Raw genomic sequence first — 17,942 nt, forward strand, 5'->3', positions numbered from 1 at the left:
GTGTAGGCCACACGTTGGATCTGTTATACCGTACGGGCACACTAGAGGAAAGGGCTACCCTTAGAGGTGGAGCCGCCCTAGATGTGTAATATTTGATTTGATTTGACTTCTGGAATGAGAACTCCCATTTCAGTTCATCCGCTTAACTACCTATCTTTTTGTTTGCATAATTAATTAATATAAATTTCTCATTTCTGAAAGGAAATATAATTTTCAAGGTAAACTCTGTATTGTCTCGTGTGGGTTATAGATATAATGTTTGCTCACTGAGTTGTAAAACTCACCCTATTATATTCCCATGTTTTTCAGATACAGAAGTCATTCCCGGTTCCATTCCACCTGCCCCTCAGTAGATCTTAGTCATTTTGGTGAGCCCTTCTTCTTTCCAAGGGCTAAGTAATTATGTAATGGAACCTTTGCTAAAAATCTAGATTATGTCAATGCTCCATATGTTACAGGCAGGATCCTCGTGTGGGTTATATTATTTTGAATCTTGAACTGTTTAGGTAGTAATTATGATTTGATGATGTAAGACTTATGGTTTTAACTATATACTCTAGTTATCAACTTGATATATATATATATATATATATGATGCGTATTCTGGATATATTTGGTTGTGGATATGATTGGAGTATGTTGTTGTTGTTGCCTTTGGAAATGGATGTTTATTGTTGATATAGGGAGTTAATACGTATGTGGGTAAGGTCCTAGAAACAGAAGAGATTCTGTCCGTTTTTCTGAAAATTTGGTCGTTTGGCTTGCTGAGGGACTTGTCCCTTGAGCGCCAGTCATGGCTTGGTTCGGGCCATGACAGCTTCGTCATCCTTCGTGGTTCATAAAATAATTGGTTGGGTCCCTTCTAATACATCCTTGTAGACTTCTAATTTATGGTCTTATCTCTTATGCCACTATAAATATCTGATTGCTGAACTCATGCATGTTCCTCTTAGCAAATATCAATGGCTTTGGATTCTCAAACCATATGAATTTCTAACTTCCTTATACAAGACTTCTAATTTGTGGTCTATGACATTTTTTTGTGTGATTTTTTGGTAATAAGATAAACCTGTTCGTTCAAAAAAATAACAATGCATCTTAAAAAGGCCAAAGAAGAACAACATCATCTTATTACAAATTGGAAGTCATTGCTACTATTTTGATCATAGCAACAACAAACTAACTAACGTATAACTCTAAGCCCTGCTATAACCCAAGTTCTCTATATCCTATGAACTTTTGACTATTGCTTTAGCTATCATCACTCTATCATCATTGCGAAACCCACGACTGTAACTGAAAATAATTGGTTTCCCCTTGATCATTTCTATAAACTATGTTGAACATGTGAAAATTTTTCAAGCCAGCTGCATTGCAAGCGTATGAAGTTGAATATACAAGGCCATGATTGGAAATTGGAACCATGCTACGATTAAAACGTCACATTCTGCAAATATGAGGCCACAAGTCGCGATATCAATCACTTGTGCCAATACTTCCCCCCATAGGCTGAACCCCTGAATAAATAAATAAGAATATTTGTAATTTTCTAGTAAGGAATCAATCAACAATCCAAAAATCAAAACACATCAACACATGAAAAGAATATGGTCAAGGAAGGATGCATGTAAATCTTATAGGCAACTTTGAAATACAATTTCTTGTGCCTGGAAAAGTTCTGCTAGAATATTTGGTCATGTAAAAGAGGGTCATATGATTGAAGATATCACACACGTCTTATCCTAGCAATAAGTATTTTGAATTGTTTGCAATGGGGAAAAAGTTACAAACTTATAGAATCAGAAGGTGATTTTGTTACTTAAGACACATTATATAAGTGAAATAATGTGAGGAATATATATAGCAGAAGCAGCAAATTAAGGATTAATAATGAAGGAGGGAAACTAAACTAAGATTAGAATGAGCTCCCAGATTAATGGAATGAACATGTAATTCAGGGCAATCTGCAATACACAAACTCAAGCATGTTACTGAAGTAATCTATTATTCAGATAAATTGGTTCTTTGAAAAATATATCACTTTTAACTAAATTGAAATTCATTTTGAAAAGAATATAATATTTTCTTTTATTCATTTATGTTTCTTCTGCACTGTAACTGAATATTGACTCTAATAGATCCTACACATACATCAGTTAAAAATCTCTTACCCAAACACCATCCATAAATCATCTCTTGAGCTTTGCCTAAATGGAAGCGGCTGTTGATTCAACATATTTATGGCAAAAAGGATATCATCCTGTATTCCTGTTGATGTCAAAAAATAATATATCCGTCATAAGAGTTGATTGATTTAAAACAAAACAAAAACAAAATGGAATTTGATCACATTAATAACAGGATGATAAAAATGCAACAGATAAGAGTACTAATATCTATCTGGAGTTCTATTTACAGTTTTACAGAGTGTGAGAGAGCGATGGAATTCAATGCTAACCATTCCATCCAATGTTTCTGACCTCATGATCAGGGTTCAATCATCATCCATTTTCACATTTTGTACCAATGAAAGAGCCTTTCAACCAGAATGTCAAATCTATCATCTATAGCGAAATGATGACGACCTCGATGCCGATCTCTTCTTAGCTGCCATGATCTCCATTTGGATCTGATTTTATCTACGCACATTGATTAAGTTATAGTTATGAAAGGCGAGACAATAATTCACACGAACAGTTTGGACACAAACATAAATTAATGGTAAAAACAGAATAAAGGGATGAATTGATACCAGAAAATGTTTCTTCATGAATGGGAATCAGTTTGAATTGTGGGATGTGAGCAATGGCTTGCCAATCCTGTCCTGTTACTCTGGTGCATCGCTTCTGCAGCTCCTTATGGCACCCATCAATAGATAGCTCATGCAAGTTTGTCAGGTTTCGGAAGCTACTGGGCAGTGACCTTAACCCCTTACAGTAGAGATGTAACTTTTGAAGAGAAGTTAAGTCCCCCAACCACTCAGGAATTGAACGTATGTTACACACATCCAAACTTTGGAGGGAAGGGACATGTTGTAAGCCTTCTGGCAATGTATCACAAGAATTGATGTAACTATGACGAAGGGAAACTAGCTGATTCATGCTACTCGGTAGAGTCACCAGCTTTGGACAGTATATGATATCAAGGCGCTCCAGACAAGTTAGATGTCTCACACCTTCAGACAAAGATTTCAGTTCCTTACAACAACCAATCATCAAAGTTCGAAGTGAACCCAAACCTTGCACCACGTTCTCTGAAAAAGACTCGAGTCTATCAAAATAGTAGAGTTCTAACTCTTGTAGTGAATTGAGGCTGCCTAGTTCATGGGGTAATGCCTTGAGTGTAGGAAAGTGTTCAATATGGAGGACCTTAACACGATGCATATTCTCCACAATAGCTTCCGGGAAAGACAAAGCCATGTCTTCACTATCACCATGATCAGAGTCTGACCCTGTTCCTTCAATCCGAATGTGCTCTAGAGATGGAAGGAGTGGCAACTTAATCTTAGGGACACATGAGACCCTTATGCTAGAAAGAAGTGGAAGCATTTCTACTCTTTCATCTCGTACCATCCCTTCCAAGTTTGGCAACTTTGATAAGGTCAGGTCCTTCAACGATTTGAATGCCTTCTCATCCACGCCATCATATGAGTCCTCATCGATGTACTTCACATCTTTCATTCCAGATACATAAAGAACGGTTAAATGTGGTAGTTTACCAAGCGGAGGGAGGTGCTTGCAGTTCTTGCAATCATAGAGTATCACCATAACTAAGCTGGAAAGAATTGAAGTATTTTGCATCCAGCTAGGCAACTCTACTCCGCTGTAACCATTCATCCCAAAACTCTTGAGATTGGAGGGAGGCTCAAGGGCTTCAAGTATTCTCTCAGCATTGGCACCACCCCTTGAATCAGAGGAGCCCCATGACAGGTATAAGTTTTCCAAGTTCTTCTTAGCACTCAAATTAGCATCTCTAGCATCACCCTCATTTATGACGTTTTCAAGCCCCTTGATGTGTAGTTTGCCTCCAAGCTGTAAATCACGCAACTCTGATAACCCATGCCCTTCCTTTTTATCCACAACAAAAAGATTCAATGTTCTCAAACATTTCAACTCGCCGATATTCGGAGGCGTCTCTACTGATGAATGACAAAGTTCAATTAGGAGATGTCTAAGATCCTTCAATTGTGTTAAGTGTTTGGGCAAACAAGAAAGATTTTCACACCTTTCTAACTTCAGAATCTGCAATTTTTGTAACCTCGAAACACATTCAGGCAGTGTTGTGATACCGCTGCTACGCAGATTCAGGTACCTCAAATGCGTTAAACTCTTCAGTTCTGAGAGTTGAGAAGCATTTGTACGTAGTGCACGGAGAGAATTGAACGGTGGCAACCCATTAAGGTTGCGATGATCATGAAATGGATAAAGATTAATCATACTCCTCAAAGATTCAGCTTTCTTGAAGAGATCCATGTTTACCTCCATCTCTGGTTTTAAACAAGTGACATGGTGGACCCTTTTAGACAAATTGGTCAAGCTTGCAGACTCATCATAAACTAGGCACTCTTCTCCCATTATGGATTGGGCAAGTTCATGAAATAAATCATGCATCTTGAATGTAGTTCTTCCCAATTCATCAATCTCAACTTCTTGGAAAAATGATCTCTGACATAATTCCTCCCAAGCCTCATTACCAACATCCTCAATCTCCAACTTCCCTTTGGATTTGATCAAACCATTGGCCATCCATAGATGAATAAGTTGCTCCTTTTCCATTCGAAAATCTTCGGGGAAAATGGCACAAAAAGCAAAGCATTGTCTTAATGACAACTTCAAATGGAAGTAGCTGATTTTCAAAGCACGTACAATAATAGAATCATCCTCAAGTATGTCCCAAAACTTACTTTCCAATACATTCACCCACTGTATTTCCTCCTTTTTATTGCGCAAAAGGCTTCCAAGTGCTTTAGATGCAAGAGGGGAACCACCACATTTCTTTACAATCTTCTTGCCTATTGCCACAAGCTCTGTGCGCTCCACTTTGTCTGATCCAAATGCATGGTATTTGAACAATAACCAATTGTCATCCTCGGATAATGGTGACAAGTGATGAGCAGGGCATGTTCCCATGACAGATGCAACACTCTCAACTCGGGTAGTGACCAAAATTGCAGCACCTTTTGTTCCACCACCGCAAAGCAAAACAGACTTCAAGTCCTCCCATTTGTCCGTGCTCCACATATCGTCTAGAACAAGTAAATACCTTTTGCCTAGCAGTATTTCTTGAACTTTGTTTTTCAGTGCTTCTAGAGTAGAGAGGTTCGGGTTATGTCCACTTGTAGATTCCACAATGGACTCTAGAATTCTCATGGTATTGAATTCAGTGGAAACACAAACCCAAATTCTCAGATCGAAATGTTCAATTACCTTCTTGTCATTGTAAACCCATTGAACAAGTGTTGTTTTTCCAAGGCCCCCCATGCCAACAATTGGATAAACAGAGAGGTCGTTACTGCTATCAGCACTCCTTGAAAGAAACTCCACAATATTTTCTGTGTCTTGCTCCCTTCCATAGATGTTGTGCTCAGTGATACCAGAACATGTCTGGCGCCATGCTTCATCTTCTTGTTGTCTCTCTGGAACTCTTCCACGCAATTCGAACCTTCTCCTTTCTTCATCAATTTGACGAAACCTGTCAACCATCTCTTTCATCCTCTTACCGATGTCTCGACGAAACATAATCGTCACAGGATCAAGACGAGTTAAGCACTGGTCACTGTGTAGACGGTTGGACTCTATTGAACATTCATCTAAGATATCATCAAGCACATGTGCTGCATCTGAAAGCTTCTGCAGCCAAAGCTTCACAGCACGCTCTCTGATCTGCTTCTCTTCAGCATCTTGGAGCACTGCATGGATTGCAGCAAGGTTCCCTGACAGCTCTTGAATCTGCGAGTGGACTCCCCAAAGAGTTGCAAGGTCGTCCTGAACAAAAGCTTGCAAGTTTTCAATCACCATTTGAAGTAGAGATTCAGCCATTTGAAAAGCTAGAACGAATGAAAGCTTAGATATTGGACTGAATGCTATGCACACGCAAGTTGACTATATTATGAAACTGTTTTTGTGTGAGAATGTGAATGCGTTGAAGATGCAAGTTCACAAATTGCAATTTGAATCACTTTTAACATAGTTTTGGAATCTCGTGCTCATTACTCCCAATGAACCAGCCATTAGAAAACAAACTAGAATAAGACCCACTCAATGCGTGGATAGTAAATTAATAATAGTATATAATAAATATTAAAAATTATTATGTTTTGTAGAATTAAATTAAATACGTCTAAACTAAAACTAAATTTAAAAAATTATTTTATTTAAAATAATTTGTAGTACAAAAAATTTAGATGTTAAAATTGTATAAAATAACATTTTTATTTGAATTTTTTACTTAAATAAAATAAACCAATACCAAAGGTAACGCAGGATTATAGGTAACGCATAGAACACAAAGGTTGGACACTATTAAGTGTTAAAGCAAACCCTCTCAAGTTTGGCACGATTTTTGTATAATAGGGTACTTTTGTTTATAATATTTTAATTTAAATGATATCTATTTAAATTTTAACTTAAAAAATAAAAATATATTTTTTATAGTTTCAATTATTAATTTTATTAATAAGATTAAATTAAATTAAAAAAAGGAATACTAACAAATTATAATAGAAAGAGTACTAAATTTTAATATATAAATTTAAGTTTTTTCTTTAAAAAATTATCAAAAGGTGTTAAAAAATATAACTTTGAATAATATAAATTCATATTGTTTTGAGTAACATAAATTTAAGTTTTTATGAAATTTTTAGTATTAGTTGTTCATATGAGTTCTTTTAATCATTTTGTTGGTATTCACTTAATTTAAAGATTGTGAAATATATTTGAAATGTATTATGATTGAAAAAGTTTGATTAAAAAAGATTCTGATGAAAAAGTATAATATGATTTGATTTGATTCGATACCTTATATTTGAAAGATTAAAGATTTGTTGTATTTGAAATTATATGTTTTGAATTAGTTTGGGAGGCTGGTATTAGAAAACCGTAGTTAACGGCGGTTATGACGTTAACTTAGATGCATCTAACTCAGACCTCAGCTAGCAGGGGCGCTGCTAGCCTAACGTGTAGGCCACACGTTGGATCTGTTATTCTGTACGGATACACTAGAGGAAAGGGCTGCCCAGAGAGGTGGAACCGCCCAAGTGTGGACTTTTGATTTGATTTCTGTATGAGAACTCCCTTATTGATTCACTTATTCATATAAATTATTATTTTCTAACTAAAATCATTTTTTTAATAATATTTATATGGTTTCATGTGAATTATAGATATATTGTCTAGTCACTGAGTTGTAAAACTCACTCCGTTTTTTTTAAATATTTTTCAAAAATAAATATTTGATTTATGTGAGCATTTCTATCCAAGAGTAATAATCCGCAATGGGTATCTATTCTTTGTTGAGTTCTTAGACGTCATCTGCTCCATATGTCACAGGCGGGATCCAACTTTTTTTATTTTACTATTTTAATTTTTGTTAAAAATGTATAACTATTTATTTTAGAACTTGTAAAATATTTGTAACATTTTTATTCAACTTATATTTGAGTATGTTAGGCTTGCTATGAAATTATTCTCTTTAGCACCGGTCATGGTTCATTTTGAGCCGTGACAAAAACCATCTATTTATCTATTTATCTATTCTTAATATATAAAAGTAGGTACATAAGTTTACCCACATTATTTTTAAGTTATTTCTCTTCTTCTATTAACGCCATGTCAGCAACATCACTTACTTGGCAAAATTTTAGAGTCAACCACTCAATTTTTGTCAAATCATCTATCATTTCCAAATCATAAAAAAAATAAATAAATAAAATATACAAAAAACCATACAATAGTTACCAATGACAATAATTAGAAATTAATAGTGTCTAACCAAATTTGTAACTTACAAATACATTAAATTCATATTCCTATATTTATTATATCTTACCGTTGTAAACAATACAAGAAATTTATAACTCCAATAATTAACTTATTAATTTCTATAAATAACTCATTCAATGTAATAGACATCCATATTATAAATGTCATAATAATATTATTAATCATAATAAATTTTACGTTACAAATATTCAAATTTCATACTATTTGTACAACTTATATAAGTCTCTTATCACTATTCCTTCAAATTACATCAAATTTAGCACAAAAAATTTATTTCTGAACTACACAACATCTCAAACTTACTTAATTGAGATAATTATGTTGAATGTGAAAAATGTACGAAGAAAGCATATGAAAAATGAGATAACTATATTTGTGGCACATGTAATCAAACACCACAATATCCAACAATAAGGTAACTCTATATACTTTTTCATAATCTCATCTATCAAATTATTAGTTACTAACCCAATACTTATTTTAGGTTCGAAATTCAATTAAAGCTTTCAGATCAAAGTGGTACAACAACTTTTGTACTATTTGATGGCGAAGCAAAAAAATTATTCGATACAACTGCTTCAAATCTAATGGCACTCCAGAAAAGTAATGACATTGAAACACCACCCCAATTGAAAAATTTGTGCAACCTCACTTATATTTGAAGTCAATGTAAATGATTTTAATTTTAAAGAAAGTTCTCAACAATACACTGTTACCAAGACATTTGTTCAAACCAAAAACACCAAATTTCATGACCTATTTGTTACCAAGACATTTGTTCCAACAAAAACACTAAATTTCAACATCCATTACAACAAATAAAACAGGTAATACTAAAAAAAAATCATTTATTTTAGTTATTTTAGACACATTTTTATTTCTAATTTAAATTATTCATTGATTATAGGAACCAACTTCACCAATACTAATATCATTAGACGAAGATCACATGCCCATCAAGAGATTAAGGAAAAAGAAAACTATACAAATTCAAGACACATCTTCGAAAGAACATACTGGCAAAGATGGAACAAACAACACAATAAAAAGTGCATATAACTCAATAATTCATAAAGAACATGTCTTCACAAAAACTTACACAGAAAGAAGAAAGTAACAACTCTAACAACAACCAATAAAAGAAAAAGGAGGACGAGCGCCACATAAAAAGAGTAAATTCATCAACTAAAATAAATGTAAAAATCAAACCACCAAATAAAAATCTCATTTTGTATATACAACTCTAATATCTAAATCTTTTATACTATAAATTATTTTAAATAAAATATCTTTTAAATTTAACTTTAGTTTACACATTTAATTTGATTTTACAAAACATAATGATTTTTAATATTTATTATATACTATCATTAATTTACCGCTCCGCGCGGGTCTCATTCTAGTAATATATAAAAGGTGATACCAACTCTCTCCACAATGAGTTTAAGCCATCTTTTCTTTGCTAATGATGTCACATCAGCAATTCTAATGACTTGGCAAAAGATGAAAAACAACCAATCACTATTTAGTAAAATAAAATGTTTTAAAAAAATTAAAACAAAAAACTCTTATCTATTATTATTCAATTGAAACATCAACTACTAATTAAATGCAATAAACATACATTAAAAATATCATAATAATACTAATAATTATAAAAAATTTTTGTTACAATTTATACATATTAAGACTCTTACTATTCTTCATTTCTTAATCTCTCATATTAATGGTAAAAGATTTCTTAAATTTAATATAACATTTTTATTTACAAATAAACAAAAAACGTAAGAAAAGACAAAGTGTAGCAATTAATGTAAAACGAAAAATGAATTCAAAATCTATTTATAATATGTTCTCTAACATATTTTTAATATAACATTTATTAAAATACACTATATAGTATAAATAATGTACCTCTTCGCACATTATACGGGTCTCACTCTAGTAATATATAAAAGGTGATACTAACTCTCTCCACAGTGAGTTTAAGCCATCTTTTCTTTGCTAATGATGCCACGTCAGCAATTCTAATGACTTGGCAAAAGATGAAAATCAACCAATCACTATTTGGTAAAATATTTTAAAAAGTTAAAACAAAACATTCTTATCTATTATTATTCAATTGAACCATCAAGTACTAATTAAATGCAATAAACATACATTAAAAGTGTAATAATAATAATAATTATCAAAAATTTTAGTTACAAATATTTAAATTTTACAATTTATACATATTAAGACTCTTACTAATTGTCAAAAATTTCTTAAATTTAGCTACACACATGTATTGTCTGAATTTCATGTAACGCCAGTTTCTGTAGGACGAGATATGATTCGATTTTATTTAATTTTTTTATTTTCTTTAATATTATTTAAATAATTTAAATTTTTAACTAATTTGAATAAAATTAAATGAAATAAAAAATTAAATTTTAAATTTTACAACTTATACATATTAAGACTCTTACTACTCTTCATTTCTTAATCTCTCGTACTAATTGTCAAAAATTCCTTAAATTTAATATAACATTTTTATATGTTTTTCATTCTCATTCAATTATTATTTTTTTAATTATTTACAAACAAACAAAATCGCAAGAAAATATAAAGTGTAGCCATTAATGCAAATTGAAAAATGAAAAAAAAAAGAAAATGTAATTTTGTATAACTCTAATATAAATAATCTATGTCTTTTTTAAAAATAAATAAATTCAAAATTTATTTATAATATGTTCTCTAAAATAATTTTACTATAATATTTATTAAAATATACTATATAGTATAAATAATCTATCTATCCACGCATTACGCAGGTCTCACTCTAGTTAGAATAATGTCTAAGGTACAAGTATTCTGATACATATATTTTATAATTTCATAAAAGTTTATATGAGTAAACCCCAAAATGCTCCATATCAAATTTCATAAATATCTAAGTATTTTCACTATTTTGAATAATCTATTAAATCAATATGATAAAACTCAATTTTTCAACTCAAGCCTACCGAATGAGCTTATAAATTTAGTTTACAATACTATCAATAACCAATGGAACTAGAGTTGGCATAAAAATTGGCTGATCCATCTATGCTAGCAAAATAATAGCATCAGCCATTGACAAGATTTGAATATTTAAAAAAAAAAAAAGCATGAGCAGAAGTGTTCTGAGGAGTGATGGACACTGCAAGTGCTGCCGAAGGAGACGATGGTGGATGTATATGGCGGTGGATGGTAGAGGCTGAGTTGAAGATAGTGACAACCATGCAATTCTTTTCTCTATTTGTGTTGGGAAAATACCCTCCAACAATTTGGTAATCAAGTATTGGTACTGTTGAGGGTTGAGATCAACATTAATCTGTAATAAATGTACTATAAAAGAAATAATGACTGTTAAAGTTTTCATTTTGATTTTCTTAGGTTGCATTTCTGATAGATTAGGAACCCTTTATTGGAAACTCTCTGAAGATTCTAGTTCTAGTAACACTAGAGCTTTTAGTTGCAATTGCATGCCCTCTTAGAACTTAGGATGCGACGAACAAGCCCAAAAGTCTTCATTGCATGCCTAAATAATAGCAAGATCTTTAAGCTCCAAAGAGTTAGTTTTGATTGGTTAATTTGGGACTGGTGAGGATGAGATTGTAGTATTATTAATTTCTAACATAGTTTCATAATTACATGGATTATTCTTATATTAAAACATTATTTTTATTCTGAAAATATCCAAATCCTTGATTGCAGGAATCAGTGGTTACTATGGAACAAGCATGTACTCCACCTACCTTCCCATGGACTTGGTCTTGAAACGTAGGCCACCCCTATCCTTTTCCAACCTTCTGATTTGTTTTCCACTGGCTGCTTCTTTAAGACTATGGAGCACAAAAATCCAATATGTTCAAACTTCAAAGTTGGCTCCATCTGATGCAATTTGCCAACTTGCATGGTCACAGCTTTCACATTCTGAACCGTAGCAATAATTCGGAGAATAATACTAATACTCAGTTTTACCAAATATTTTCACACACTGAAGCGGGTGTGGCAGGACTTTGACCACTTCAATAACGACAAGTGGATTTCAACCGCTGATACTAAACACCACCAACAAACAGTGGAAGAAGGGAGGATATTTCAATTTCTTGCAGGCCTCAATGTGGAGCTAGATGAAGTTCGTGGCAGAATTATTGGAAGAGCAATCCTACCCTCAATTGGAGAAGTATTTGCTGAAGTTAGAAGAGAGAAAACTCGTAAAACTGTGATGATGAAGAAAGACAAGACTGAACAGACTTCTTTGAAGTCTAATGCACTTTTAGTGTCACTTGCTGCACTTAAAAGTTCATCAAATCAGAAGCATCCCTCCAATCTTTGGTGTACTACAATAAACCTCGTCACACCTGAGAAACCTACTGGAAGATTCATGGAAAACCAACACATCTTAAAGGCAGCAAACCTAGTCCCAAGATACATTCTACCCCAACTGCTCATGAGGCTGAAAAATCATCCTTGAGTAAGGAACAGGTTGAGCAGCTCATAAAGCTGTTAAATTCCAGTTTTGTATCTAGTACTCCTAGTGGTTCTTTGGCTCAAACAGGTAATTTTAGTATTCCTATGTCCCTTAACTGCACCTCAAACTTGAATGCACCATGGATTGTTGATTCAGGTGCATCTGACCATATGACCAGCCTCTCTCCTTTATTTAAAATTTATTCTCTTTCTTTTGAAAATGAGAAAATTAGAGTTGCTAACGGTAGTTTTTCATCTATTGTTGAAAAAGGTACAATTAAATTGTCCAAAAACATTGACCTAAGAAATGTCCTACATGTACTAAAGCTTTCTTGTAATCTTTTCTCTATTAGTAAAATCTGCAAGGATTCCAATTGTGCTGTGACATTCTTTGACACTCATGGTATTTTTCAGGATCGGACCTCGGGGAAGATGATTGGCAGTGCTAAGATGATGGATGGGCTCTATCATTTTGAGGATATTTCGGAAGATAAAATAGCTTAAGGATTTAGTGGTATAAGTTCTATGCCTATAAAGGACCAAATAATACTCTGGCACAATAGACTAGGACACCCTAATTTTTCATATCTCAAACATTTGTTTTCAAGTTTGTTTAAGAATATTGATTATTCCTTACTTAAATGTGAAAGTTGTATTCATGTAAAGAGTCATAGAGTTCCTTATTATTCTCAACCTTATCATGCATCTAAACCTTTCCAGTTGATTCATAGTGATGTATGGGGTCCATCGAAAATAATAACTCAATTTGAAAAGAAATGGTTTGTAATTTTTATCGATGACCACACACAACAATGTTGGATCTATCTCATGCATGAAAAATCTGAGGTTTCTAAAATTTTTCAGTATTTTTCAAAAATGGTAGAAACTCAATTTGACACAAAAATTTCAATATTAAGAAGTGATAATGGTACTGAATTCTTTAATAAAAATCTTGGTGAATTTCTTCAAAAAAAAAAGGTATTCAACATCAATCTACATGCCCCAATACACCCCAACAAAATGACATTGCTGAAAGGAAGAATAAACATCTTCTTGAAGTAGCACGTGCCATTATGTTTGAGGGTAATGTTCCAAAGTATTTATGGGGAGATGCTGTCCTAACAGCAGCCTATCTCATAAATCGAATGCCTATGCGTGTGTTAAATTACTGCACACCGTTGAATACTTTCAAAAAGAATTTTTCAGCATGTAAGTTGTATTCTGATTTACCTTTAAAAGTATTTGGTTGTACTGTATTTTTGCATACACCTTCACCCCGAAGTAAACTTGATCCAAGGGCAGAAAAAATGCATTTTTATTGGCTATTCCCCAAGTCAAAAGGGTTATAAATGTTTCAATCCACACAAAAAGAAATGTCATGTAAGCATGGATGTTACTTTTTTGAAACATGAAACATTTTTTCAAAAAAAAATTCTTTAGGGGGACAGTCTAAGTGAAGAAATTTTTTGTATGAACCTTTACCCACTCCTATCTTACATATTGAGGATACAACTTTCACTGATCAAACAAATTCTAAAATAATTGCCAAAAAATATGTGGACACCAATCCTGAAATTGTGCCAGAATTAGTTGGAACACAAACAGGAAAAGAAATACCACAATTAGAAAAAGATCTTCGATGTTATGTTCGAAAATATCCCAAGAAGACTAGAGACCAGCCCATCATCTCTGTACCAATCCAATCTGAAAACCCGGAAGACGGCCCAACTATAGTACCTGAGGATTTTCCAGGTAAACCTGAAATTGCTACTTCTAATAATAATTTGCCAATAGCCCTTAGGAAAGAAACCAGAACCTGCACCAAAAAGGTACTCAAAACCAGCACCAACCATCCTATTTCTAATTATGTCTCTTACTAAAATCTCTCTCAAAAACATCGAGCTTTTACTTCTAAAATTACAAATCTGTTTGAGCCTAGGAATATATAGGAAACACTAGATGATCCCAATTGGAAATTAGCAATGGTGGAAGAGTGGCATGCACTCAAGAAGAATGAAACTTGGAAGATTGTAGATCTGCCACAGAATATAAAATTTGTTGGCTGTAGGTGGGTTTTCAATATCAAGTGCAATGCTAATGGAAGCATAGAGAGGTATAAGGCTAGGTTAGTAGCTAAGGAATTTACACAAACCTATGGAGTAGATTATCGAGAGGCCTTTGCTCCAGTTGCTAAACTCAACTCTGTGCGGATTCTCTTATCTCTTGCTGCGAATTACAATTGGCCTTTACATCAATTGGATGTAAAGAATGCTTTCCTGAATAGAGAGCTAGAGGAAGAGGTGTTCATGAAACTTCTACCTGGATTTGAGGCTGAACTAGGGAGGAATAAAGTGTGCAAACTAAAGAAATCTCTCTATGGATTGAAACAATCTCCAAGAGCTTGGTTTGAACGACTTGGAATGATGGTGAAGGGACTTGGTTATACTCAAAGCCAAGCTGCCCATACACTTTTCTATAAACATTCAGCAGTTAATAAAACTGTCATCTTATTGTATATGTGGATGACATTATTCTGATAGGTGATGATAGCTTGGAGCTAAAAGACTTGAAGGAAAATCTTGCCAAAACTTTTGAAATCAAAGAACTTGGCTCATTAAAATACTTCCTTGGAATTGAATTTGCAAGGTCTAAGGAAGGAATTTTTATGAACCAATGAAAGTACATCCTAGATCTTTTAAAAGAGACGGGATTACTTGGTTGTAACGCTGCTGAAACACCTATAAAGCCTAAGTTAAAATTGAAGCCAGCTGAACCAAAAAATGTAATGGATAAAGGGAGATATCAGCGGTTGGTGGGGAGGCTAATCTATTTATCCCATACACGCCCGGATATAGCCTTTGCTGTGAGTATGGTAAGACAGTTTATGCATTCACCTGGCCGAGAACACATGGATGTTGTCTTTAGAATCCTAAGATACTTGAAGGGGTCGCCTGGAAAAGGGTTACTCTACAAAAACTATAGACATTTTCAAGTAGAAGCCTATACAAATGCAGATTGGGTTGGGAATGTCATGGATAGAAGGTCAACATCTGGGAGTTGTACCTTTGTTGGAGAAAACCTGGTTAGTTAGAGGAGTAAAAAACAGAGTGTTGTGGCACGAAGTAGTGCAGAAACTGAGTTTAGAGCAGTGGCTCATAGAATATGTGAAGCACTATGGGTAGAGAAAATCCTACAAGAACTAAAGGTTCCCATTTCTCCACCAATAAGGTTGTATTGTGACAACAAATCTGCAATTTCTATTGCCCATAATCTAATTTTGCATGATAGAACTAAACATGTTGAAGTTGACAAGCATTTTATAAAGGAAAAGATTGAGAGAGGACAGATTTGTATCTCATATGTTCCAACCACGGAACAATTAGCAGATGTTCTAACTAAAGGATTACCCAAGAAGACCTTTGATGGCATAATAAGCAAGCTGTCAATGAAGGATATCTAATCAAAATCAGATTCCTAATTTATTTCATAAATCTTTTCTATAAATAGAATTAATTATAGTATCCTTTCCGGTTTTAGTTTAGCTTATTTTTAGGGATTTTATGATTAGAAATCGTTCCTTATTTTAGACTAGTATTTTTTTCATTTTCTAGTTATTTCTATTTCTGTAATTCCTCTATAAAAATGATGATTTCCTGTACATTTATATATACATAATATTCAAACACTTCAAGTGTTATGATGGAACAAGCATGTTCTCCACCTACCTTCACATGCACTTGGTCTTGTAACGTAGGCCACTCCTATCTTTTTCCAACCTTCTGATCTTTTTTCCAATGGCTACTACTTCAAGACTAAGGAGCACAAAAATCCAATATGTTCAAAGTTGGCTCCTTCTGATGCAACTTGCCAACTTGCATGGTCACAACTTTCACATTCTGAACCGTTGCAATAATTTGGAGAATAATAATAGAGTATATACCCATTTTGGTCCTCAAAGAATTTTAGACTGGACACTTTAGTTCCCAACTAAAATTAATTATTCGATTGGTCCCTAACAATTAATTCAGTCAGTCACTTAGGTCTTTGGCTCCGTCAACTCTAACGAAAGACAAATGGTCCCTGAAAACTCTAACATGAGACAAAATGATACCTGACAATTCTAACAAGGGACAAAATGATCACTGACCCCTTTATTCGAAAACGACATTGTTCTTTCCCAATTTTTATCATATTTCGCATAACCCTAACATTCATACTCTTCTTCTTCATCTTCACAGTCTTCTTTTCCATCTTTTCTTCCCTTCTCTTTAGCTCTAAGATTAAGCCATTGTTACACGTGTCGCACCTACCTCAAGATGTCATGGACTACACACTTCCTAAAGCTTTGTGACTGGTATATCCACCTCCTTTGCACTTCACCCACCAAAGGCATCCACTTCCACGTCTTTGATAACATCACCTCCAACCCCGACAACGTCCACGACATCCTCAAGACCAATTTCCACAACTACCCCAAGGGCACACCTTTCTCCACTCTCCGGCAGCCAATATAGATTATTGGACATTAGGACATCATGAGAAGATTCTCCTTCGACATCATATGCAAATTCTCATTTCAAATAGACACCGAGTGCTTCATTCCTTCTTTCCCGGAATCCAAGTTGGCAGACAATTTCGACCTCGCATTCAAGCTATTATAACGAGCAATGTCGCCGTTGCCGCTCATATGAAAACTGAAGCGATTACTGAATATTGGTTCGGAGAAGAAGCTGAAGGAAGTGATCGAAATGGTGGACAATGTGGTCATGAAGATGTTAGGACAGAGGAGGAGGGAGATGGCAACAACGACGACGAGTCTTAACAAATCATACTTGCTGTCTAGATTTATGGGATCCATCGAAGACGACAACTAGTTGAGAGACATAGACATTAGTTTCCTGAGAGTGAATTGGTTGAGAACAAGTTAAGGATTATTTTTCTTGTGAACATTAAATTTATAGAGTGTGCATTGTGTAGTTTGAAGTTACAGTGTTCGACTGTTAGTGTTATACGAGATATGATGAAAATTGAGAGAGAACAATGTCGTTTCCGAACAGAGGAGATTAGGGACCATTTTGTCCCCTGTTAGAGTTGTCAGGGACTATTTTGTCCTCTGTTAGATTAACGGAGTAAAGGACTTAAGTAACTGACGGAGTTAATTGTTAGGGACCAATCGAGTAATTAATTTTAGTTGGGGACTAAAGTGTCCAGTCTAAAATTCTTTGAGGACCAAAATAGGTATATACTCATAATAAAAATACTCAATTTCATAATATATATGGTAGATCTATCTTCCTCTTAGTGCACCACCAAACAAGACTCTCTAAGCATTCCTTCATTCATTCTATAATGGCAGACGCTTTACTTGAAATTGTCATTGGAAACTTGAACACTTTTATACAGGGTGAGCTTGCAGCTTTCTGGGGTGTTGACGGGAGTGGATCC

The 17,942-nt window shown here is 33.9% G+C and overlaps 1 protein-coding gene across 5 annotated transcripts in view; it reads right to left on the reverse strand.

Annotated features, from left to right (window-relative positions):
* LOC107486993 (putative disease resistance protein RGA1) overlaps positions 1–17,942 on the reverse strand; it is a 33,628-nt gene that overhangs the window by 7,676 nt on the left and 8,010 nt on the right. Inside the window, exons 2-6 of one of the 5 annotated variants that reach the window (XM_052261511.1) lie at positions 2,753–4,478; positions 2,459–2,639; positions 2,172–2,268; positions 1,911–1,964; positions 1,073–1,517 (exon numbers count right to left, since the gene is read on the reverse strand). In XM_052261511.1, coding sequence (XP_052117471.1) covers positions 2,512–2,639; positions 2,753–4,478 — 1,854 coding nt within the window. In that variant the 3' untranslated portion in view covers positions 1,073–1,517; positions 1,911–1,964; positions 2,172–2,268; positions 2,459–2,511. Of the gene's footprint in view, positions 1–1,072; positions 1,518–1,910; positions 1,965–2,151; positions 2,269–2,458; positions 2,640–2,752; positions 4,479–17,942 lie in introns of those variants that run through there. The other 4 variants (XM_052261510.1, XM_052261512.1, XM_052261509.1 and 1 more) reach the window with 4 other exon arrangements.

This window comes from Arachis duranensis, chromosome 5 (genome assembly GCF_000817695.3).
Source record: "Arachis duranensis cultivar V14167 chromosome 5, aradu.V14167.gnm2.J7QH, whole genome shotgun sequence".
Lineage (NCBI taxonomy): Eukaryota > Viridiplantae > Streptophyta > Magnoliopsida > Fabales > Fabaceae > Arachis > Arachis duranensis.